At 45.4% G+C, this 26,058-nt stretch overlaps 1 protein-coding gene across 3 annotated transcripts in view; it reads right to left on the bottom strand.

Annotated features, from left to right (window-relative positions):
- Positions 1 to 2,103: 2,103 nt before the first annotated feature.
- The window catches only part of PDE8A (phosphodiesterase 8A), a 117,034-nt gene continuing 93,079 nt past the window's right edge, over positions 2,104 to 26,058 (bottom strand). For all 3 annotated transcript variants that reach the window (XM_006198413.4, XM_072950848.1, XM_072950847.1), the window contains 11 exons: positions 25,180 to 25,257; positions 21,175 to 21,245; positions 20,770 to 20,934; positions 19,932 to 19,980; positions 19,557 to 19,692; positions 17,710 to 17,908; positions 14,345 to 14,562; positions 12,756 to 12,888; positions 10,086 to 10,253; positions 4,482 to 4,611; positions 2,104 to 3,419 (listed from right to left, as the gene is read on the bottom strand). In XM_006198413.4, coding sequence (XP_006198475.1) covers positions 3,289 to 3,419; positions 4,482 to 4,611; positions 10,086 to 10,253; positions 12,756 to 12,888; positions 14,345 to 14,562; positions 17,710 to 17,908; positions 19,557 to 19,692; positions 19,932 to 19,980; positions 20,770 to 20,934; positions 21,175 to 21,245; positions 25,180 to 25,257 — 1,478 coding nt within the window. In that variant the 3' untranslated portion in view covers positions 2,104 to 3,288. The remainder of the gene's footprint in view (positions 3,420 to 4,481; positions 4,612 to 10,085; positions 10,254 to 12,755; positions 12,889 to 14,344; positions 14,563 to 17,709; positions 17,909 to 19,556; positions 19,693 to 19,931; positions 19,981 to 20,769; positions 20,935 to 21,174; positions 21,246 to 25,179; positions 25,258 to 26,058) is intronic.

Genomic DNA, 26,058 nt, shown 5'->3' with positions numbered 1-26,058 from the left:
TTCTCTAGAGTCTAGAAGTAAAGCTGCTGAATTGAGGAACTTTAGTAGATATTTCCAAATTGCTTTCCAGTGTGGTCCCAATCTTACCCTCCTTATCATTGAGGTTGGAGAGTTCACATTTTCTCACACCCTCATCAACAGCTGGTATTGTCAGGTTTTAAAAAACGTATGTTAACCTGAAGGGTGTAAAATAACTTGTTTTTTGTCCTTTTCTTACTGATTTGTAGGCATTCTATATAGTCTGGATAGTAATTTGTTGCTTCTATAGGTCATTCCTAAATCGGTAGCATGTTTTGTCAGCAGAGTTTATGCATTTTGTAGAATTTGTAACTTTTGTAGATAATTCCTTGTATGCTTTCTAAAGCTTTTGGTGTCATTTTAAGAATGTTTCCCCCATTCCAATGTCAAAAATATTTCTTTTTACATATGGATCTTTAATCTAGAATTGATTTTGCATGAGCTGTGATCTTATATTTGTACTTACTTCTTTCTTTTCCAATTCATACTTTCTTTTTCCGTTTATCTCTTAGTGATTGCATTAAGTATATTTTTTCTTCTCTTAGCTTTCCTTTTAGTAATTTTAGGGGTTTTTTTGGGAGGGGAGGTAGTTAGGTTTATTTAATTATTTTCTTAATAGAGGTGCTGGGGATTGAACCTAGGACCTCATGCATGCTAAGCATGCGCTCTACCACTTAAGCTATACACCCTCCCCACTCCTTTTAGTGATTTTAAATTCCACATCCTTTTATTCCTTTGCCAAATTCCCTTAATTTTTAATAATCTTCAAGGTTTAATCTAAAATAAATACCTCTTCTGTCCTGAACATGCAGCTTATTCTGCTTTGTACACTGTGCTTCTCCTAATCCTGATTGTATGTCACTGGCACTGTTTTCCCCACTCAGATACACCTGTTTGGTTCTGTCCAGGTGTTTCCCATCGCTTTTCATCTCCCACCTCTCCTTTCTGAACTCATGTTAAAGCAGCACATCTTTCAGCAGTTTTTTCCACAATGGTCTGTTTATGATTAACATGTGCATGTCTGGAATTATCTTTATTTTACTTTCACTCTTGAAAGAGTTTAGTTTGTATGTAATTCTTAGCTGACAATTTCCTTCAGTATTTTGAAACATCATTCCTTTGTCTTCTGGTTGTTGCAAATGAGAAGTCTGAAGGCAGCCTAACCCTAGTACCTCTGTAAGCCACCTGTCTCTTCTCACAGCTTCTGGGTTCTTCTCTTTGAGCTCAGCGCTCTGCAGTTTCACTGTGTTGTGTATAGTGTGCGTCCTACTTGGGATTTCTGTGCCCTGTAAATACGAGGACTTGGTTCTGTCAAATCCTGAGGGACCCCCGGGCTTTCTCTGGGTAGTGCTTCGCCCCATTCTTCTCTCTGCGCCACCTGTTTAGACACATTTGGAAGCACTTCATTCCACCCTCAGTATTTTAACCTTGCTTTCATATTTTCTATTTTTAATCTCTGTGCTGCACGCTGAGGCATTTCCTTAAGTCTTCCAATTTAGTAATTCTCTCTTTATGTCTGGTCCTGTTAAACCTGTACAGAAGTTTTCCATTTGTTTGTAGATTATATTCTTCATATCTAGAATGTCCTTGGTTCTTTTTAAATTCTTCCGCCCCCCCCCCAAAACTACCTTGGCTTACCCTATGGTTTCTGTTGCTTCTTACCTCTTCAGACATGTTACACACACTCATCTTAAAGTCTCTGATTTTTCCTTCTCTACCTTATGATGGCTGAGTTCCTTGTGGGGGTCTTTTCTTTCCTGGCACCTAGAGAAGGGGAGAGGGCTTCCTTCCCATGTTAGTCCACAATGTCAAGGCTATGTGTCTTCACACAGGAAAGAGGGGCCTTTGTTTCTTTAGACAGAGAGACCCCTGAATGGCTGGCCTTGTCAGACCCTCCAGAGTGCCCTGACATCTCTGAATGGGTACCAAGTGGTGAATTAAAGGTAGTTCTGAGAATTTTCCCACATCTTCATCTGGCCCTTTGTGACCCTGAAAAAGTCATTTAACTACGCATCTTCTTTATTTAGTGGGAGAGAAAGGTAAAGCATTTTAAGAATAGAATTTCAAAGAAAAGGTGACACAGGATTTCTTAAAAACAAATAGTTCAATTTCATTTTTATCTGGAAAACATACGAGTTTAAAATGAAACAAGCACTTTGACATGTCATCATGTGTCATTTTTTGTGGTACTAGTTCAAAATGTGAAGATACAGAACCTTTATAAATTCCTAGAATCAAAGATTCCCAATACAGATGAAAACAGATTGGTTATAAAATGTCAATTCACTAAATACTCCGTTTTCGCTTTGTTTTTATCAGGAATATTTTATACAAATACTGTATAAAATAAGGCAGATTTTTGGAAACTCAATTATAAAATTTTAGGAAAAAAGTGTGAAGTCCTAATTTCTTTTCACTTTGGGGAGTTGCCTGCAGAGCTGAGGCCACGTGAGCAGGTCCGAGCACTGGCTTCCCCACGGGAGCCCTTCTCACTCGGCTCTCCTAGAATCAGACCCACTGACAAAACAGTTTTCCCAATTAGCATCAGTCAGAAAAGTTTAACATACATAAATATTTCTATAGTGCAGTAAAAATGTGTCATTTTGTATTTTAAATTTGCATTATGAAAATAAGTCTGTACACTAAGCGATACATATTTAATGAATATGAATCATGTAAATTTGGTCATGGCATTTAAAGTTGGCTTTGGCTTTGAAGTATTTTTAAATTCATAGAAAATATTGAACTTCTAATAAAATAAATAACACATTTTAATAATTGATATTAATAATCAACTTCAAAATTTGTCTTTGTCATTTGCTACTCAATTTTAAAAGAAGTCACTTTCAGTAGTGTTCCAAAGTGAGTGATTGCACCTTCTATGATGTGAAAAAAAATCTGATTGCCATTAGCTGTTCTTAAGTGCTCAACATAACTGAGAGAAATTGTTTGCAACAAGACATTCTCTGTCCCTGGCAGGAAGTCCATCAGTATCCTTTGCAGGGGCGGTCCCGAGCTCGTGTTCTAACCAAAGCTACTTGCCAACCGTGGTTCTCACGGGACTGTCCGACGAGCCCCGCAGCAGGCCCAGGTGCAGAGGACTGTGTCTCCCTTCATGGCAATGGCATCAGATGATGGCTACAGAAGGTCACTGGTGTCCCCACGTGTTCTTACAGGCTCTGCAGACCTGGGGATGGTTTTGCCTAACACTGAAAGGACCAAGGAACCCTGGCAGCCCTCAGGAATTACAAGCAACCGAGGGGCGGAGCGTCAGGGCCCCGGGGAGGGCTGCGCACGATGCGGGGGTGGGCGCAGGGTCCGCAGCTTCAGTTCGTCCAGTCCTTTCCAGTACTTAAAGTTGTTGTCAAGATGCTGCATTAACTCAGGCAGGTCTACAAAGGCTGGAGAGAAAGATGGGAATGTGACGTCCGTTCACAGCCTCAGCCTAGGCTTTCTAAGGAGAGCGCGTGTGAGGAGGAGGCACGGAAGGGGGAGACGGGCGCCTAACGCTCACGGACACGGCAAACACACGGTCTGACGACTGAATCAAGCCCTGTACTCAGCGCCAGCAGCTCGTCCGTGACCACAGCTGCACTGAGCTCTGGTAGGTGAAGCAGCGGAGTGCTGGCCTGCTTAGTCACCATTTAATCAGCCTGGGGTGTCAGGGACAAAGTATAGGGAGCCCCCGACCTTACACCAGTGCCAGGAGCTGACTGGCTCTCCTGCGTGACCTCCTGCAGGGCGGGGGGACAGCCCCTCCCATCTGCAGCACGTCCCTGAGGGCAGGAGTGGGGGAGCAAGTCATTTTCACAAGAGAACGGGGGCCTGGAGAGGCCACGCTTCTGGTCTCAGTCCCAGAAGCACTGAGCTGGGAGCCGACCACCTGGCCCTGGGGCCACAGCCTGGCCTCTGAGCACCCAGAGAGGAGGCCTGGCTCCTGCTGACCAGGTCTGGATGTGTGTCTGCCACAGCGCAGCTGCCCAGGGAGTATCCGTGGGGCCTCAGCCCTGAGAATCCTCTACCTGACAGTCCCCTCTGCCTGTGCTGAAGGTTAAAGAGGGGCATGGGTCTCCGCCAGAGACAGCCTGCCCCAGGTCTGCTGCACAGCCAGGTGGGAGAAGCTGGGGGAGCAGATGGCAGAAGGGTTCCCGCAGGAACAGTGTGGGAACTGGAGTTGACATAAGTGGTTTTGAATCCTAGGTTCTCTACCACCGGCTGTGCAGCCCCAAGTTCACTTCTATCATCTACAAAATGGGCAGTACCCCGGCCAGCCCTGGGGGCCGGCCAGTGAGGAGGAGGCGCCCACCCCGCCCTCAGGTTCCCGGGTGACAGCTCATTGCATCTCCTCAGACCTTCGTGAAAGTCTGAGCCCCCTAACATGTTCTAAAGTCAAAAACGACGCTATTTGCTACCTAACAGGCAGTTCCCCGCTATTTAGGGAGATATGCTCTAAGTGTTCTTACCGTCCCAAGCGTCGAACATGTCTGTGATGAAGTAGTCAATGAAAGAGATTTGGGATTTGGGGATGCTGCAGGTATTTCTGTCGAAAACTGGCATCACCACAGGCAAGTCTTGTTGCTTCTCTTCATCCGTCTGTAAAGCAGAAAATGCTGGAATTACAAGACTCCAGGATCCGGCTCCACTGGAGACTCTCCTGGCCTCCCAGGGAGCACGTGGGGATGACAGCCCGAGCCGACAAAGCAGACCTGCCGCTGCATACCAGGTTGTCCCCAGAGTGAGGACTGCTCTGTGCCGGGGGCCTGAGGACACCCCAACCCGGCCCAACCCACATTTTCAACACCCAGAAGCCTCTTGCTGAAGCTCCTCAGGTAAGATCCCAAATGGTATCTGTGGTGCATGAACCGTTGTTAGCCACCTCCTTGCTGCTCCCAGCCCAGCCCTCTCTCCTGTCAGGTGTTTCAAGGGCCTGACCCAAGAGCTGAAGGGGGAGCGAGGAACAGCCAGCCCCCCTCCCGGAGGAGGGACTAGTGGCTGCCTCTCATCTCAGACCAGATTTTTATTTGAAAACGTTCTGAATGTCCTTGAGATCCTTGAGGTAAAGAAGCTCTGTGAAGAGTTTCATGTGCTTTAGTCAGATTCTCCCAGAACATCTTTAGGATTCCAGAGGGGTTTGTTTAAAAAAAAAAAAGATATATTTTAAATGAAATGAAAAAAATATATATATATAATTAAGATCCTGGAGGAAAAGACAAATTTGTCTTAAAACATAAAAGGGAGTTTCTTGTTCTTTTTTTTTTAAATAAAGTCTTACTTTCATCAAAGGGTCCTGGAGAAAAGGATGAGGGGCACCCAGAGGGGGACGATGAGGCAGAGGGTCTTCCTGGAACGAGGTGGGAACTCAGAGGGTTTGCGCAGGTGATTAGAATCACCGAGAGGTCCCTGCTGGAGCCAGGGCTGAAAGTGAAGTCGGACGGTCACGCAAGGGGCAGGATGATGGGGTTGCTGAGTGTGGGACCAGCATTAAAGGAGATGGGGCGTGCCTGGCTAGAAGGGGCAGAGCCATCCTCTGGCTCCGGAAGGCACAGCTGTCCTCAGCGGCTCCCCGGATCCCTATTCCTGATTGTCAGGGCAGACGGCCCCTGGTGGACCGGCTGCGGTAGGGAGATGGCCAAAGGGGCAGCTCTGCACAGAAGACAGGCGGTGGAGTTAGTAACTTCAGGGAACCCAGTGTGTGCAGGTGGGTGCCACAGGGCGTTCAGCAGAGGTAGAGAGTCTGGGACGAGAGAACTTTCTGACCTAGCACGGACTTCTCTGCAGGGCCTGTCAGTGACGCAAGGGCTGAGGATGGAAGGTGTGCAGTGCGCTCGGACTCTGCCCAGCTCTGGGGGCCACATGGGGCTGTAGAAGTGCTGTTCTGAGAGTGGAGGACATTTCTTGAGTGGCCAACACTGGGACAAGAATTCTGGTGTTCAGTAGGACCAAAAGAAAACCTCCTGTTGGGGCTGGGGGCCTGTCCCTCCCAATTCTTACCCCTGGAACTGTTTCCACAGAGCTAACTAGGGCCGGTGCCTCCCGGTCCACCCACACCCCCAGTACTGTTCTTGACAACTGTCCAGGTGCTGCTTGCCAAGTCACTGGAAGAACTGGGCTCCACAGCTAAAGGCAGATGACTTTCCCTGGAAGTGGCAGTGACTCACCACAGTTCTCAACATGCGAGGTCTACTTGAGGGTAGCAGGTAACCTTTGGAGGTTTCCTGGGAGGGACTGTACCGAGCGTCCTGCAGAGGTGCACTTATACTGGCTGGGTGCTGACGGTGCTGGGGCGGGTGCCAAGAAAGAGGCCTGTGCTAGACTATGGGACAGGCCAGGACAGAGACCCTCTACACCTGTTGCTGGGCCAGGAGCAGACGACTCCAGGAGGTGTGGGAGGTCGGATCAGGGTGCTCTGGGAAGAGAAGCAGCAGGGAACACTGACAAGTCTTGGCTTCTGCTGGCAGGCCACAGGCTGGCAGCCCCGTCCCCACTGCTGTCTCAGAAAACTGCAGGGTTATCTCCACATGGGTCTCTGCCATGGGCAGGGAGGGAGGGGGCAGGAAGAGCCTCGGGTTCACCGCCCACTGGCCTGTCTGGCTCAGAGAGCAGGGCCCCAGGCAGGTGCCCTCCTGACACTCCCCCTCCCGAGGGGGAGCAGAGGCTCGGCTCAGTGCTCATTCGTGGCTCCAGAGGCTTTTCTACGGCAGGCCTGCCCTCCCCATCCACATGGAATCAGCTGACTTGTTGAAGGTCAGTGAAAGCCCTCATGCTCTGTTTCTTTGCTTTGGCTCTGCAATCTGTGTTCATAAGGATGATGGACTGTAATTTTCTCCTGATGTTATCTTTGTCAAGTTACATAGCAGGGTAATAAGGGCTTCATAAAATGATTTGCAAAGTGTTCTCCCATCTATTTTCTGGTATAATTTGTAAGACTAGCATAATTTCTTAAACGTTTCATAGAATTCCTCAATGAAATCATTTGGAGTTTTCTTCGTTAAAAGCCTTTCACTGAAACATTTTGACCAAATGTCTTTAATATGGGGCTTCTAAGGTTATTGTTTAATCTTGTCAGTTTTGGTAAATTGTAGTTTTCAAGGAATTTGACCATTTCATTTGTCAGTTATTGCAACAATACTTTCATTCTTGATATTGGTAATCTGTGTTCTCGTTTTCTTGATTATTCCAGCTAGGTATTCACAGATTTTGTTAATTCTGGCAAAGAATCAACTTTTGGCTTTGTAATTTTTTTTTTACTGTTTCTTTTCTATTTCTTCATTTTTTGCTTTTATTTATTTATTCCTTCTTTCCTACTTTGTGTTTACATTGTCTTTTTCTAGTGTAAGGTGAAATCTAAGTCATTAACTTTAGTGCTTTCTCTAATTATAAATGTCTCTCTAATCACTTAGTTGCATCTCAATTTTAATATATTTTCATTTAATTTCTATATATTTTCTAATCTCCTTTGTTATCTGACCCATGGTTTATTTAGAAATGTGCTGTCAATTTCCAAATATCTGGTGTTTACATAGGTACCTTATTGTTACTGATTTAACTCCACTGTGGCTAGAGAATATATTCCATATGATTTCAGTTATTTGAAACTTACTGAATCTTTTCTTTGGCTCCAGCATATGATATGTTGGTGAACATATCGTGCACTTAATACTTCTAAAACACTACACTGTAAGTCTGCTGCAGAATATACATTAACTAAGGTAAGGTGACTGATACTTTAATCCAGTTGCTCTAGCATTGCTGAAAATGGGTATTAAAATCTATGATCCTACTTGTCCCTGTGCTTCTGTCAAGAAGTTCTGTTATTAAATAAATGCACAGACATTTATGATTAGTATGTCTGCCTATATAGAACTTTTAATCATTTTGAAATGTCCCACTTTATTTTGTGTCTTGACGACTATTTTGTCTAAGATCTGTCCATCCCAGACTTTTCATATTAAGAATTTGCATGCTATATCTTTTTCCATCCATTTACTTTGCACCTACCCTTTATATTTTAAGTGTCTTCTGCAGACTGCATGCAGTTGGTATTATTTTTCCAAAATCCAGTCTGATGGTCTTTTAATTGGAGTGTTTAGTCCACTAACATTTAATGTAGGTATTGATATGATTAGAGTTATAGAACTACCATTTTACTCTTTTCGGTTTATTCCTCTATTTCTCCTTTCCTGTTGCCTTTGTATCATTTAATAAACTTTAGAATTCTATTATATCTATTAGCTTTTAAGCTACACTGCTCTAGGGATTACTAAATGTATTATTAGCTCAGTAGAATGAAAAGTGAAGGATATAACCAACACTTCAGGTAAAAAATGTAGGAATCTTGGATTTGTGTAGGTCAGTTTTACTTTCCCTCATCCTTTATGTTATCATATATGTAGCCATAAGATAGGACAACTGTATCTTCTACAATGCATGCTATAACTCGTGCTTAAAATAGTCCTACGTATTTAGAGAAATTACAAGGAAAAAATCTTTTATAGTTACCCAGCTTGCTATCATTTTAAAAAATATTTTATCTTTTTCTGTTTATTGAGGTATAACTGATATACAGTACTATATTAGTTTCAGGTATACAACATAATTCAATATTTGCATATGCTGAAATGATCACCATAATCATCTGTCACCAAACATAGTTACAGAATTTCTCTTCTTACAATTATAACTTTTAACATCTACTCTTAGCAACCTTCAAATATGCAGTATAGTATTATTAACTAGAATCACCAAGTTGTACATTACCTCCCCAGGACTTATTTTATAACTGGAAATTTGTACCTTTTGACTCCCTTCATCAATTCTGCACCCTCACCCACTCATCTGACAACCACAAATCTGTTCTCTAAGATTCCACATATAAGTAACATCCTACGGTATTTGTCTTTCCCTGACTTATTTTGCTTAACATAAAGCCTTTAAAAATGGCAAGAGTTCATTCTTTCTTAAAAATAATATTCCACTGTGTGTGTATACACAGACCTCCCCACACCCACATCATCTTACCCACTCACCTGCCAACGGATGTGTAGGTTGTTTCGGTATCTTGGCTATTGTAAGTAATGCTGCAATGAACGTGGGAGTGCATATCTCTTTTTGGGTTAGTGTAGAATTGCTGAATCATATGGTAGTTCCTTTTTTTTCTTTAATGGAGGGAACTGGGGATAGAACCCAGGAACTCATGCCTGCTCAACTCAGCCTACCACTGGGCTACTACACGGCCCCTTCCATTTTTAATTTTTTGAAGAATCTCCATACTGTTTTCCATCATGGCTGCACTAATCACATTCTTGACAACACTTACTTACTTCTTAATCGTTTGGTAAGAGCTGTTCTAACAGGTGTGAGGTGATATCTCACTGTGGTTTTTATTACTTGCCATTATTGGTGCTTTTCATTCCTTCCTAAAGATCCAACTTTGTATCTAGTGTCATTTCCTTTCAGCCTTAAGAACTTCCTTTAGCATTTCTTTTGCCTTCATTCTTTAAGGATATTTTCACTGGATATAAAATTCTAGGGTGACAGCATTTTAAAAATGTTGTTCCAGTGTCTTCTGGCCTTCATAGTTTCTGACATGAAGGCATAAAAGATGAGAGTCACTGTTCTCTGTGATTTCAAAAATTTATATCTTATAGCTGCTTGCCTATGACGTGCCTCGGTATGGGTTAGGAGTTGCTGGGTGTCCTAAATCTATATGTGTATATATATGTATCTTCTACTAAATTTTGAAAAAAATTAGCCATTATATTTTCTAATTTTTTCTACCTCACAAGAATTTTTTCCTACCCAGAGAGAGAGACAACAGTGTATAATCATACCTTTAAGGTGCTGTTAGGTGAAAATGTCAAACATCCAGTGAAAATATCTTGCAAGAATGAAGGCAAAACAGAACACATTTTCAGATGAGGGGGAACTAACAGAACTCATTACTCAGTAAGCCTGTAACACAAGCAGTGTTCTGCAAGGACAGAATTCCATTTAGAACTCTGCTTCCTAGTTTTAATTACTTCTTAGGGTGTTTCTCTCTCTCTCTCACTTAGGAGGCTGCATCTTACCTGAGAAAAATACTCTTCTGAGATCCGTGCAGCCCACTCAATGCACTGCTCCAGGGGTCGGCAGGGGTTGGACACATCAGCACACTTAATCAGCATTCGTTTGATCAGAGTTCGGTTCTCTGGAGTCCTAAGCATAGTGTTTATGGCTTCTTGATCTTTATCAGTTTCCTAAAACATAAGTGGAATGCAAAGCGATCAAAATGTGTCCCCCTGTACCCACAGTAAGGCACTGTCCAGGATTTACAAATTCAGTGTCTTACAGAACAGTGCTGAGGATACCCTGAGCTTTGTAAAGTGAGGGGCCGAGCTCAAAGCGGAAAACCAAGGCCCAGGGGGACTCCAGCAGGACCCAGGAGCAGAGGGTAGCACCGGAGGCTGGGAGATCTGCCCTCCCCCCTCTTCTTGGCTCTTTGTCTCACTCTATTTATTTCTCACAGTTGCCTTTTCTTTCTGTTCTGTCATTTCTATTGCTCTTCCTTGGTAAGAACTCAATATTCACTGAAAAGTAAGTTTTCTCTGCCCTCATGACAAAAAGAGTCTCGTGGTCCAGCAGGGGCTCTGTTCTCACAACCCAGTCCCCAGCCCAGCCCTGTCCCAGGTATGATCTTGAGGATGAGCTGTCAGGATGCAAGACTGTGTCTGACACAGTGATACTTCCCACACACTGCCCTAACATTTTATGGGGTACAGAGGATTTAGTCATTCTCTTGATCTGCACTCACAAGAAGGTCTTGTGGTAAACATAAAAAATAGTATTATTTACTATTACATTTTACTGATGAGGACACTGGGACTCCGAGAAGTGAAATGACAGGTCCAAAGCTACCCAACTGAGCCAGGATAAGAACCCAAATTCTACCTTTTGTTTTGAATTCTGTCCACTCACGGTACCACATGTTGTCTGACTTACAAGGAACCCCTCCAGGTGTGGATTCTCAATCCATGGTGTAACGGACCCTCTGAAGCAAATTCAGGTTGGGAGAGAGTACTGGGGCAAAGAACACAGTCAAAGACACAAGCAAGCCTCTCCTCATTCTGATCTTCTGCCCATCAAGCAACTTTCCAAAGGAGTCAGTCATGTGATGTCAATGAGTGGTCAGAAGGCCTGATGGTCCCATGTCAGTGGGGACAGATCTACCAAGATGGGTAGGTGGCAGCCTGAGTGGAGGCTGCCCAGTCCCTGCAGCATGCCAGAATGGACAAGGGGAGTGTCCTCACTACTTCTCCTTGTTTCCTACGCCAACCAGCTTTGAGCTGACCTGTCTCTCTTCAGATGTGTGACTACAGTTCAGTGCTGCCAGCTGGAAATGATTTTCTTTCATGATACTTTGTCCCTGCCCTGACCCACTGGATATTGATTCCAGTCTCTCAGGTAACCCCAAGAACTGACAAGAGATGAAATGAAACAGAGGACTCAGCTGAGTCTCGGAACTGCCCAGACTAGATGGAGGAAACCAAGTCTATGAGGTATGTGGTGTCTTTCTGTTGGGCGTAGGGTCAGCCAGGAGCAGTGGCCCAGGCAGTAACCTGCCCTCTCCAGGATGGAGAGGCTGGTGTGGGTGCCTCTGCACTGAAAGTCCTTGGAAAGGGAGTGAAGTGAAAGGCAGGCTGCCAAACTGGAGCAGAGGGAAGGGGGAAGGGAGCAGAGTTCTCAACAGGTTTCAGATCAGGTTAAACAGGAACAAGTGTGAAGGGGTAATAAGCTCGAAAGCCAGGGGCAGACAAAGCCCAGGGCCAAACAAGTGAGCTGCAGCAGTAAAGCAGAGTTAGAATTCAAGTAATTGTGGTCCTAGTCTGAATGGGTAAGTCACCCCATGCATGGCAAAGACTCGCAAAGTGGTGACAGGAGTAGGGGAGGAGGAATGTGGAAAAGGCTGAGAGCTGGTGCTGGGATGTTCAGCAACCCCGCAGGTGGTAGGGCAGACGTGTGGGCCTCAAAGGACAAGGGTTCATGAAAGAGCATGCTCTTTACGCGCTGCTCTCACAGCGAACCTGGATCTAAGCACCCCTGATGACATGCCTGCCTCGCGCCCTGCCCTTCAGTCCTGGGCCTTGAGCTCTGTTACGCTCACTCTACAAGGAAAGGGAAAGGAGAAGTAGGGAGGGAACTCAGATCGGTCTGCTTCCTCAGCTGTGGGCTCCTGCCTGCCGAGAGGTTTAATGTTCTTGCCAGGAAGTTGTTCTGACTCACGCGTCAAGTCCAGAAATGCGGGGCGACAGTAATGTCATCCCTGTGGTTGAAAATACAGAATCCTTCCCCACCCCCACCCTCCTGTGACACAGACCAACAGGACAGCTGCTGCTACCGCAGAATGTGCACAGTGGGAGCGGCTGAGAGCTGTCTCAGGCTCCAGCTGACCCCAGAATGTTCCAGAAGAGGGGAAGGGGACAACTGTTGAGAAAGGACTAAAGGAATGGTCCACCCATCCAAAGTTAGTTTATCTAAAACGTGACCCTCCCTTCAGAGTTTTCGTATCTATTTTTGTATGTCCTATATTTCTTTGCCAAGTTTTTGTACTTTAAATAATTGTTTTAACCAGTGGAAATTAAATTCAGTGAGCCCGATGCGGGGAACCCTTCCACACTCAGGATCCCCTAAGCCCATGTTTTCCCACAACACGAAGGGATAAGGGTCAAAACACAGGCTCCCTTTGCAGTCAGTTCCCTTACCCTGTTTTCTTCTAATGCTGCCAAGGGCTTGTTGATGCTGTTGACGAATTTGTTGACGTGCTCGAAGTGCTTTGTCATTTCTGTGGCTAAGACCATGTCGATAATACCCTGGCGCAGGGTCCGGTAGTCATTCCTGTTTCAGAGGACAAACGAGAGGCTGCTGCAGGTGACTGATCCAGACCGGAGACGTGCTCCTGAAAACAAGCTGTTAACCTAGGATACGTGTCCACTGCAGCTAAAGTTCTAACGCACCGGTAGTCAGTAGCAGGGCAAGCTTTAAAAGAATGTGGAAGTTGTAGGCTGCTGCCTCGATCGTCTTTAGCAAGCAGAACCTAAACAAAAGTTAAAACCAGAAGGCTATGGGCAAGACTGCACAGAGGCAGTGTTCATGTGGCTGTCATTCTGTAGCGTAAGGCACAGAGTTCTTAGATAAAATAAGATGGGACACAGGAGGGGTGAACAAAGCCAGCTCTTAATGAAGACAGACCTGTGGTTATGAATTACCTACTCCACCCAGAGGGTCCTTGAGATCCAACAATTTTAGTGCCCAGACAACAGAGGGCAGACCTTCTGAAAGCTGAGAATCACAGGAAGTACTTGATACCTCTTCCTCCAGCCTTTGTTTTTACTGCATTATTTTAAAATTTTGATTTTTTGAGGATGCAAACCCCCAGATTAATGAACTCTCTATTTGGCTCCAGCTACCCTGTTCTTTTCCCTGGAGACAACCAGAGTTACCAGGGTCCTGTGGATTTTTCCAGAGATAACTGGTGTATATACAAGCAACTATGAACAAAGCCTACTTTAACTCCACCTATAATATTCTGAAACATGGCAAAGGAGTTTAAAACTTTCCTTAAAATTCCCCGTCAGTATTCCTCATGACAGAACTCTGCCATCTACTACTTGTTAAGTCCCTGCCATGAACCCGGCACCACACTAGACACCAAGGGCACAGTGGTGAACAAAACACCCACGACACTGATCTTACAGAGCTTAAGAATCAAGCCAGACATTAGACAAGTGGTGGAAATGATTAGTTTAAAATGTGGTAAGTGCTGTGAAAGAACTTGGGACTGAATAATTAGCGATGAGAAGTCTGCTGGGCACCGTGGAGTCTTGCAGGCAGAGACGTAAGATGACGTCTCCCCTGAGTCTCTAAGGGCTCACGGTGTCAGCCTGACACTTCGCTGTCTGGAAACGTCAAGACACAAAGGAGCTGAACCTTGAAAACACGCTAAGTGAAAGAAGCCAGTCACAAAACACCACATACTGGGGATGCTTCCATTTATACAAAATGCCCAGAACTGGCAAATCTACAGGAAGTAGATCCGTGACTGCCTGCCTAGAGCTGGTAGGGGAGTGGCTGAGAGCCGAGGAGGGAATGGGGAGGGACTGCCATTGAGTTGGAGGTTCTTCTGTGGGAGGGGATGGAAATGTTCTAAAACTGTGGTGATGGTTGCACACCTCTGAATATAGTGAAAACCACTGTACATGTTAACTGGGTGAAATGTATAGTATGAATTATATCTTAATAAAATTGTTTTAAAGAGAGAGAGGAAACATACTTTCCTAGTCGTTGTTCTTACCTCTCCATGTTTTTAAAGATATTGCATTTGTCATCTCCAGTGGTCAGCTGGAAGGCCAAGGCCGCGTGGTGGCTCTCCAGCACCGCGGTGTCGTTGTACAGGATGGCCAGCTCGCTGCCAGCGTTACACAGGAAGGAGTTGGTTCTCCCAGGGTGGTCCACGTCGTGAATGGTGGCTGCAATGAGGGCAGCGGCCTCATCAAGTGGATCTAAAGTTTGCTGAAAACCAGAGATTTTTAAAAAACTGGGGCATGGCATTGAAAGCAAGGAAGCCTCCTGTATAGTTTTCTTTCTGCCCTACTATTAAGGTAAGAATATTTAGGATTTCTGATAAAAGCATATTGTCGAGCAAATCTAGTTGTCCTGTCTCCACTCAGAAACAGTGACATCTTTATGCACGTTTATTAGGAAACATTATCTGGTTCTCAGTCTCACACAAGGTAAGGACTTACCACGATACAGGGGGTCCTCAACAGACTTGAGTCACCTCCTCAGCCAGTCTGTCTCTAGACCCATCACAAAAAAAGGTCCTTAGTCTGAAATACTGACTTAGACCAACATAAACTAGAATTACTAAATAAAAGAGAAATAATTGTTTAAGGTGTGCATCACTTACATTAACTGGGGATTGGTCTCTAGTTTTCTGCCCCCTTCCGGTGCTATCTGTTGATGTCAGGTTTTTGAGTTTGGTAAAATGATCTGGAAGTTTTCCACCTTTTTCAAGGCTTTGAAAAGGTTTATGTAACATGGAAAAATTCCTTAAAGGGCTAAAGAACTCACTTGTCCATCTGGGTCAGGAGCCAAGTTTTGAAGAAATTAGTTGATAGTTTAAAAACTCCTTCCATGGTATTGACCTCTTTTGGTTTTCTACCTCTAGCATTTCTTTGATTTAAAACTTTTCCTTCCTTCCTTCCTTCTTCTAAGGAACCATTTTAAGGCTTCTAAGTTAGTACTGAAGTGTACAGTACTTTCTTCTGTCATTCTCCATTTCACATGGGTGTATTTCTGTGTTTTCTGTACTTCTTGATTAGTTTGAAATAACCAAGAAAATTAAATTCTAGCCAAAGAACCATCTGGGATTTTTGCTCTTCTCATTCTATAGGTTTTGTTATATAGATTTCTCATTTTGTTTTCTAAATAGGCTGTTATTTTGGGGTTTATTTCCTTGTTTATACCCAAATATTTTCTTATTTGTAGCAGCTGACATTTTAAATTTAACCTTTAGTTATTCTGGCTTTTGTTGTAGTTAGAAAATTTTGAAATTCTGAAGTTTATCAAGACATTCATTGTGTCCTAGTATAAGATCATTTTTGGAAATACTTTACAGACACTTGAAAAGAAGGTGTATATCAGTCTTATATTTAAACTGAAATTCAGTAGTTTCAACTTTGGGTGAATTATATCTCAATAAATGCTATTAAAAATTAAGATAGCTTTCTGAATATGTATTTGTATGGTATCTATAGAGTAGTTCAAAAGCAGTAAATTACAGCAGAAATTAGGTTGTCTTCATCTGCTGAACCACATTGACCCAGATGTCTTCCCCTGCCATTTGTTTTCATAGTTGATAAAAACAGTCCTCTCTCTGGACCCTTATTCTATCCACAGTCTTAGTCATGATCTTTCTTAAAACAACAACAAAACTAGAGGGAGCAGAGAAAGGGCAAGAGAGTCCCAGCTCTGAGCAGACTGCTTTCAGGGTGAGGAGTGAACAAGCCAGAAACATCCCTTCGTGTTGTTCTCCTCCACACACCAATCCCAGGCCACAGATGGGGAAGTGGGACCGGGAGGCAGTCCCCCCGCTCTGCCTGACCGCCAGGGCTGGGCTTGGCCACCATGTGGCTGCCCCAGATGCCAGGACATCAGGCAATGATGTCTCGCTGTCTCTTTCATTACTCACAAGGCCCTGTTTTCTTAGATACAAACCCAATGGTTTGGTTTTCTGCTCCCACATATACTTCTAAACGTGAAATGGCCGTGACCTAGAGCTCCCTGGACCCGCTCTGCTATTTTATGACAGATGTTGAAGGAAATAACACAAATGTTTTGGCAAATCGGTACAAGTCTAGTTGCTGCTTTGAAATTTTCCCTAATGAAATAATTTACAATATGGAAAGCTTTCTTAGGAAGCTTGGTTTGGGAGTGGGCAGCGAGCAACATGCCTTGAATGGGCCCTTTCTTCTGTGAAGCTCTCCCGATTGTGACCTACTCCCATCCCTTTGCTCCTGAGGCCTCAAAGCTGGAGCTAAGGCTGCTAAATGGCCCCCAGGTAGACCCTGAGCCAGTTCTGACTGGCCATTGTAGCTGCCAGTGGCCACTGCACCTGATACTAGGAGCCTCAGGGAGCCACTGAGCCAGTGGTCGTCACCCTTCCTTTGCTGCAATGACGCAATGGAGTGGGACAGGCACTGGGGATACTGTCCAAGTGGAGTGGACAGCAGGCCTGCAAATACAGCAAAATCAGGACGATGCCCAGGAGGGTGTGAGAGTACAGAGGAAGGGCACCCAAGTCAGGACTGGGGGTGGAGGGGAGTCCAGGGAGGGCTGACGTGGATCCCTGAAGGACAGGGCGGGATGTGAGGGAAGCCAGCCAGCAAGGGGAGCAGCATGTCAAGGGCAGGAGCTTCAGACCCTAAAGGGGTTTAGCACGGCGCAAACATGGCCTGTGTGGCAGGGAGCTGTGCACACCATCCTCCGGGGTTTCAAGTTTAAGTCCTGTAGGAGATGGGAAGCTGCTCCTGGGAACAACATGGTCAGACTGAGTTCCCTAGGAGGCAGAGGACTCAGGGGTTCTTGTTTGGCACTATCTAGATGACAAATGATGGGACCTTCCCTGGGACAGCAGCGGGGGCATTACGCAGAGGAGATGATTCTGAGAACACTTAAGGGTTGCAGTAGGCAAGGTCAAATGATCTCCAGATGAGGAATGAACTGAAGATGACTCCAGGTTTCTGACCTGTGTATCTGCTTGGAACTCTGGACCGGGAAGGCAACCCTGGATAAGAGTGCTGGGCAAAGATAATGAACTTGGTCTCAAATCCCGCTGACTTTGAGGGATGGGTGGGGGCATATCCAACAGTGAGGGACTGAACTGAACTTGTCTGTAGGTTCAGAGAGAGACCCCCAAACACAGCTCTATCCTGTTCTTTCTGGCTTTCATCCCAGGGACCAAATGCTCCTCCTTAATCTTCCACTGAATAGCTGGGGTCATGTCATGAATTAACATGCCAACCCCCCAGAGCCATGGTGCAGCCCCTGCCCCACTTCTCATGTGGCCACGCCCTTCCTGGGCCAGGCTGCACACATGTGGGGACATTCCTGAGCAGTCGCACTGCCTGTTAAGCATGGAGCACAAACACAGCTCACCTTTATCCTCTCCTTGCAGAGAAAATAGGCAGTGGCATGCAGCACGTCGGCAGAATGCGTGGAGTTGTGGTAGGGGTTAGAAGAGTGGTAATTGGCTTCGATAATTTGTAGCCACGATCTCAGCGTTGTCTCGGAGCAGTTTAAGAATTCACAGACTCCAAAGCGAGAAAACATTTTGAGACCAAGATAAATCAAAGGCCTACAGAGAAAAACACCCACAGCATTAGAACAAAGCAAAGAAACAGGCAAAGTGTTGGATCTGAACAGATGAAGCAAGCAAACCCGAGCCAGACTCCAGAGTGTGTGCAGGGCAGCCCCGTGGGACCTGTGCGGATGGTGCTCTGCAGCTCTTTCTCCTGGTCGCCCACGCCAACCCTGGGTGGAGCCCAGCTCCAACCCCGGAGCACTCATGTGATACTCCCCACTGGCTGGGGTGAGTGCTCACGCTGCCCTTCCTGATTCAGACTCCTGCTTGCACTGGTGGAGTCCCCCCATCACCTGCAAATCAACATGATGCCAGGCTAAACTTGTACCACCCTGAGCCCTATCCTCTCCTTTGGACTTGCTGGACCTATGTCATTGGCCAGATGTCCAGCCTAGGAGAAAATAACAGGTCCTGATGAGCACATGTGAGCCAGATGCTGTCACATGTCATGTGATGGAGCTGACAATCTGGAGGCGGGTGTTACAGTATGAGGAGGTTTCCCCAGAGGTGACCAGCTGGCCACCAAATCAGGCCCTTCTTTGAGAAGTCATCTTCACCCAGCATCTGGTCTCCGCTTGGAAGGTCAAGAAACTTGTCTCTGCTGAGGCCGTCTCCAGAGGTGGTAGGCTCACAGGACTGGAATGGACCTGTCTTGGCCAGTTCACAGGAATGTCACTAGTATGTAAACCAGGGGCCCAAAGATTTGTTTACCATGGGAATACTCTTTTCTGCTGTCCTTGCCCGTGTAGGGTACATGGATGCAGAATGTTTCAAAAGGTTGTCTTACTGTGAGCATGAGCAAAGGGCAAGGGCTGTCTTGGGGACTGTCACTCAGACTGGGATAAGACCTGACGAGTTATCCCACAGCTAGCAGGGCATATCTCTCTTGCGGCTGCCTTCTGTCTGCCAGGGTCTGGATCTCGCCCTCCTGCAGGGCAGCACTGGCTCGCATCAGGTCTGGACACCCTTTCCTGTGCACCAAGCCAGCCACACCCCTTTGGCTGACTGCTCTTTTCCAGCACAGTACAGAGCGGAAGTTAAAACCCCAATCCCACCTGTGACGACACCCAGATCAGGATGATGGGAGTTTGGGATGTCCCCATGCCTGTCACCAACACAGAGACTCAGATCTGGGGACAGCTCTTATCAAATGTGTTTATTTCTTTCGTGGGGGGGGATTAGCTTTATTTATTTATTTTTTAAATGGAGGTACTAGGGATTGAACCCAAGACCTCATGCATGCTAAGCATGCACTCTACCACTGAGCTATACCCTCCTCCCACAAAATGTTTTTTTTCTCATTTTTTGTTCTAGGCTCTAAATGGGGCTCTTTGTCACTATCTCAACATACCATCATCTATAGGAGAAATTAATATCCGTATTTTATAGGAAAAAAAACTCTACTATCTGGAGAGGTTTAGACATTTGCTCAATTTCATGCTTGCTCTCTCCATGGAAATTGTGACCAGGTGGACTCCCTTTGGCTTCTCACTGATCCCCTCCTTGAGGCCTAGGCCCTGGCTACTCCTTCCTGCGCCTGACCAAGGATGGCTCTGGGCAGAATCCATACTCCTCGGGTGGCTTTCTCCACATCAGCCCTTGGAATCAAGCTCTCTGTCTGCTGAGTACCCCCTGAACTCACCTTTTATGAGTGGCAGCCTCCAGCTCAAAAATATCAAAGTCCCAGTATTCCTCATTTTCCATGGCCCGAGTTATCCGCGGTGGGATGTCATGAAGGGAGATGGGGGTGATTATAGTGCTGGACATCTGTTGAAGGTCTGCAAAGTGATGTAATTTGGAGAACAAAATTAACAGGCTTTCTGGCATTGACTGGTCTGTAGGGAGAACAGTGCTGCTTCAGGGGACAGTTGCTTTGTTTCTCAGGTTTCATGATGTAACAACTTCTTACTGATGAGAAAAATTATCTGAAAACTTTTATCTGGAAAATTTATTTTCATCATTTAAGTTTGGCTATAATATTCATAGTGATCCAAAAAATTTAAAAGGAAAAACTTACTTTTTGTTGAAAGAACATACTCATTCCCGGATAGTCTTCGCAAACCATCCTGATAAAAATCAAAGGAACAAGAGAAAGGGAAGTCACAACTATTTTCTCTCTCTCTCTCTTTTTTTCTTTTTCACAACTATTCTTTATGTCTTGAAAACCCCAGGTCAGCGGGTCCCAGAGGACAGCTAAGGGCAGCCATCTCCAGCGCACCCCAAGGCTCCCCTGTGATCATCACTGTGGTCAATCGTGCACTTGGCCATTCACCCCAGAGCACACAGCCTGCCGCTGGGAAGGAGGGCAAAACTCAGGGGTGGGGGCAGCATCAGGGAGGCGGGCTTGAGAGACGCCCCAAAGCCCAGTGTTCCTGCTGGCACTCAGACCAGTTTGCTTCCTTAGGGGCAATGCCCCTCTGCTCTCAAGCCTTTCCCACCATTGCCTTGCCACCCTCCTCACACTTACGGACACTAGGCTTCCTCTAGAAAACCAGAGTCCTCCTTGCTCTCTAAGCACCCCCGCTCCGCCCTGCTGCCTCTCAGGGTGAGAGCTGCTCCCAGACCACTACCCCAGTCCCTCTGGGCCCCTCTCCCTATCTCATGTTTCCTCTCCCCTCATCCCTGGAGCACGGCCCTAGCCCGTCCCTCATTCTCCCTTTGCCTACAGGCTGCAGGAGCCTCTGTCTCAAATAGGCAAGATCACAGCTAGACATTTTCATCCCTGGGAACCGCTCTACCCTTCAGATTACTGAGCCCCACGCACAAAGAGCTCTGTGCAGGCCAGCCCATAAACAGATCACCTCTGAGAAAGCAAACAGCAGGATCAAGCCAGCAGCCTGGTCAAGTATACTTACAGACACTAAGCCCCCAACGAGGTCGTTGGCATGAGGATCATCATCCTTAGCACCGAATTGCGGTGAATATAATTCAGTGGTTCTTAGAATTTCCAGCACACGGTCTAAGGCTTCTGTCACAGGCATGGGACTGCTCTCCTGTGCAGCATTGATGATATTGATCACCTACAATACGGAAAGAAAAGACCTGAGTTTCATAAGCCATCCAGAGAGTCAGGCTGGCGACAGTGCTCACTGCTAACTAGTTAAAATGTTCACGTCACACATCCTCTCCTCAGGAGGCAGCTCCATATAACTAGGGGAGTAGTAGTGTTGTTGGGGGCCCCTATTTCCTCTTGCTGAAAATAGTCAACAGGGAGAACAAGGGACTTCCGCGCCCAGTGGAGACAGACCACAAACTTTCACCTTGGTGATGGGCGCCTCGATCGTCATGGAATGTATCCGAGCCATGGAGGAGTGTCGTCTCTGGCTGGAAACTGCGGAAAGATCACGTGACGCAGAAATCAGAGCATGCACAGCCTCGGGCACCTGTCCCGCTCCCTCCCTCCCCCAGGCCCCGTGTGTTCAGCTGCATTATGAAGAACTACAGATCCACACGGTCACTGAGCTTCCTTCCCACCCTCACAAGCCTGGGATCTGGCTTAACCAACTGCTTCCTTCAGTTCTAGGCACTAGGCCGCACGTGTCCCCACAGACTGAGCCTCTGAGGTCACAGGCCGGAGAGAAAACGGAGGAAACAATCTAGCAAGTCAAGGCCAAACAGTTGGCCTCTTTTTGTGTTGACAACAATAAGGCTTTATAACTATTCAGTTTGCTGGATCCAGGAGTAAAAACGTCCTGAAGACAATGCCACACAGGCTCTTTGTTTCACGTACAGCAGGAGCAGTAAACACAACTCACCATTAACTGAAATACAGGAATTTCCCGTTCGGTTTTTCAAGGCATCTTTTGGTGCTTCTACTGCTATGGTTAATCTGGATTGATTACGTGAAAACCTTAAGTGAGGTGGGCAACAGATCTTAGGTTTTAAAGTCTGTTAAGTTTTTGTTGTTCCTGTCAAGATCCAGCTTCTTTGGGGTGGGGAGAAGCCTGGGCAGTGTTCAGGCAGGCGGAAAACACGCACAGTGTTCTCTGTGTCGCCCTGAAAGCCCCACTGTCAGGACAAGTGCTGTTTACCAAAGACCTTTGAGGACCACAGGCTGTTCCACAGCCTGATGCGTCAGATCTTATTTTACCAAACTGAGGCCCAAGGAGAAACAGGGTGCAAGATTAACCAACTCAGAGGCTCTCAAATGCTTTAAATTTCAGAGACCAACAAAACTCCTTAAATCTAATTTTAGTGACCAGCACATGGCTGCCAACTTTCCATTTTACCCAACAAGGTAATTAGACCAAAAATAAAAACCACTATTCTATCACTGTGTCATAAAAGGACTTGTTCTCATTTAAAAATGTAATGAAAGTGACAGGTACTTATAAAAACCAGGCAGCACTGTAAATGCAGTAAATTAAGAAAAAAGAAATAAAAGGTACAGAAATTGTCACGACCGTGTGTGCGTAAAGTCTGAAAGAATCTACAAACACTACCCTCACAATCAAGGAGTAAGTTTATCAAGGTTACTGGGTATAAGGCCAATACACAAAAGTCAACTGTGTGTCTGTATACTAGCAACTAACAATTGGAAATTGAAATAAAAAACAGAATTATGATAGCGTCAAAAATCATTATTTAGGAATAACTCTAATGGGAAGATGTACAAGATCTACACACTGAAAATGTGAAAAACTGCTGAGAAAAAATAAAGACAAAGAGCACACTCATGTTTTGAAAAACTCAGTGTTACTGAGATTTCAGTTTTCTCCAAAGTGAGCTACAGATTTAAGACACTCCCAACTAAGAATTCCAGGAGGCTGCACATGGGTGTGTAAACTAACAGGCCAATTCTAAACACCATATGGAAATGCAAAGGACCTAGAATAGCCAAGGTACTCCTGAAGAAGAACTTGACACTACCCGGTATCAAGACGTACGATATGCCTGTAGCGTTCGATGGGTAATGGTGCAAGCATGGACTAAAAGAACAGTTAAATAGAATAGAGTCCACAAACAGACCATCTATATAGCCACCTGGATTACAGTCATGGTGCTACTGCCAAAAATGGCTTTTCAATACGGTGATGGGCCAACTGGGCCTCCCCTGCAGGGGGACGATCCATCCTTGATCCCTACTCTCATCGGATATAAAAATTAATCTGAAATGTATCACAGACTCAAAGTGTAAAACAATAAAGCTTCTAGAAGAAAACATGGGAGAACATTCTTCATGACCCTGGGGTAGAGAAAGATTTCTTAAACAGGACGTAAAAAAGCACTTGCTATGATAGAAAACACAACAAAATGAACTTTATTAAAATTAAGAACCTCTGTTCATTGAAAGACCATTAGAAGAGCGAAAAGGCAAGCCACAGACTAAGAAAAATATATTTGGAATACCTGTATCTACATCTAGAATATAAAAAGAAATTCCTACAAACCAACAAGAAAAAGATAAATGATAAAACCCAATGATAAAAATGGGCAAGATATTTGAACAGCACTTCACAAAAAATGATATTCAAATAGCCAGTAAGCACACGAAAGAGGTGCTCAACCTCATTAGTCATCAGGAAAATTAAAATCAAAACCACATCCAGCAGAATGGCTAAAGTTTAAAACACTGGCATAAGCAAGTGTGGGGAAGACATGAGCAAACAGAACCCTTGCAGATTAGTGATGGAGTTAACATAGTACAACCCACGCGGGAGAGCTGTTTGCAGCTGCCCAAGGCCCAGCAATTCCACTCCTAGGTAGGAGAAAAACACATATGTCCACAACAAAAGACTTGTATAAAAATATTCACAGCAGCCTTCTCTACTGCCACAAAGTGGAAAGATGAACACTAAGGGCCGTTAATAAGAGAATGGATAAAAGAACTGCGGCATATGCATACAATGGAGTACTACCACGCAGTGAAAAAGAGTGCGACACATTCACCTAACAACAGGGAAGAATCTCAGAAACACTAAAAGGAGTGAAAGAAGCCAGACACACAGAGTGGATCCTGTCCGATGCCGTTTCTATGAAGCACAAGAGGCCAAACTCGCCTACGGTGCAGGCGATCAGCGGTTGTCCCCGTGTGGTGGAACAGGAGCACGAGCAGGTGCCCGTGTGTACGCATTTTCTGTATCTATTTTGCATGGTTACAGGTTCTACAGTTCGATGTACAGAAGTGTCAAAATGTACTGAACTGAACACTTCATATCTGAATCTTATTGTAAGTCAATTGAATAGAACTGATTAAAAACCAAAAACATTAAAAGAAAAATGTTCAACCCTTAAAAATCCAGAAATGGACAAAGTAATCTAAGCGATGAACAGAAGTAAGTGTAGTGGTGAAGGCGAGCATGGGCCCCTGCTCTGCTCGGCTCTGCCCCAGGGCTGTACCAGTGAGGGCCACAGTGAGGATGAGTGCCCAGCGCCACATGCTCGTGTAATCCCCACATAATCCTCTGTGGATGCAAAATTATCCCCATTTTAGGACGAGGAAATGGAAGCTCAGAAGTCTATCCCCACAGTTGCCCAGAAAGCAGATGAAGCTGGGGCTTGAATCAAGGTCATTCTGAGGCCATGGGCCACTCTCATCCCTGCAACAGCACTCTACTTCCCTGCCCTTGCAGCACGGGTTGGATCTGAACCATCTTTCCAGTGCAAGGACGTCTTCCTGTCCTCACAACAAACCCACGAGACGTGAGGGCAGGCACTGGATCTCCGCTGTAAAACCTGCAAAGTTCTGGCTTTTTATCTAGTAACTACCAACTGCATATGCTTCCCAATTCACCTCTGAGTCAAAGAACATACACAGCTAGCAGTAATATTTGCGTCCACACTATAAATAATTTTCATTACATTTTTAAAACTACGAGATCATTCATGCCACATATCTACCTAACTTTTAAAAATTATTTGCTTAATAAAAGTCTTTCACATCCCAAAATGCAGGTCACTTCCCCACCAAAAGGTAAGCTTCCATGGCAAACTGCAGCCCATAATGTTAGGAATCTCCAAATGCATTACTCGTAGGATTACAGCAGATAAACTGACATCTGCTGTTACAGTTTAGAAAATGAACTATAGAATTGGTGGTAAAATGTATCTTTTTCTTTATTCCCCGACTCCAACAAAAGGGTCAGAATGGAATCCACTAGCCAAGGAGTCGGGGGAGGGAGACGTGGACACAGACTGCTAGAGGATCCCCTCCTTGCTGAAATTCTCTCCTCAGTGACCCGGGGAGAAGACGGGAAGGAGTGTCAGACATCCTCATGTGTTCAACACGGACAGGAGAACGTTTTCTCCTTGTCTCTGTGACCCACCTTCGCTTGCTCGAGAGCCAACAGTTCTGACATCTAGGGAGCTTTTTCTCCTGTCTTTATGTTTGCCCGACTGATTATCTGTGGAAACAATTAAATGATAAATTACCTCTGCAAAGGGATTATTTTTTAACATATTAGGAAAATTACCAATCTAAAAGTTTTAAAAAACAAAATTCAAGAATCAGAATACCATTTAGGATGCTACAAAAATCAACACAGTGCACAGAGATGAAGACTACGAACAATTAGGTTTTAAGGGAAGCTGACTTTCTCAAAGTGTCCCACCTGGTTCAGTCATAACCAAGTGCTTTACAGTCTCCAGGTTACATAATTACAGAGCCCCATGATGCAAAAACTAGCAGAATAGGAGACTCTCCCCTATTATACGTCTATACAACTGAACACAAAGGTGGGGAATTTTTTATCCCCATCCATCCTTCCCTCAAAGGATAAAAAATCTTTTTCTGCAAGTTTCAAAACATCCCAGGGAAGAGTGTGCCCTTCTTTTCGAGGGTGGTACAGGGAACACTGGTTTCTCTGACCCCACACCTCGGGGATGGCACCTCTGCTCCTCGAGGCTCCAAGCAGGGCTTGTCTTTGATTCCTCTCTCCCCGACCCCACACCAATCAAGGACAAGGCAAAGCTGACCTTCCTTCCTGTGCCCGCCTCTGCACCTGCTGGTAGCCTCACCACCCTGTCCCCATTTCACAGACGAGGAAACTGGGAGCCGCTGCGCAGACGAGCGAGCACACAGCCGGCGCTCGGCTCAAGTCTCCCCACCGCAGCTCTGTGTTCTCTGCCTCCTCACCTGGAATCCTGCTCACAACCAGGACCCAGATGCAGGCCTTGGTATTCCTTCCCACCATTGAGAAGCTTCT

Source organism: Vicugna pacos, chromosome 27, assembly GCF_048564905.1.
Source record: "Vicugna pacos chromosome 27, VicPac4, whole genome shotgun sequence".
NCBI lineage: Eukaryota > Metazoa > Chordata > Mammalia > Artiodactyla > Camelidae > Vicugna > Vicugna pacos.
Note: the sequence above shows the minus strand (reverse complement) of the source record. Positions and strands in the feature narration are given on the sequence as shown.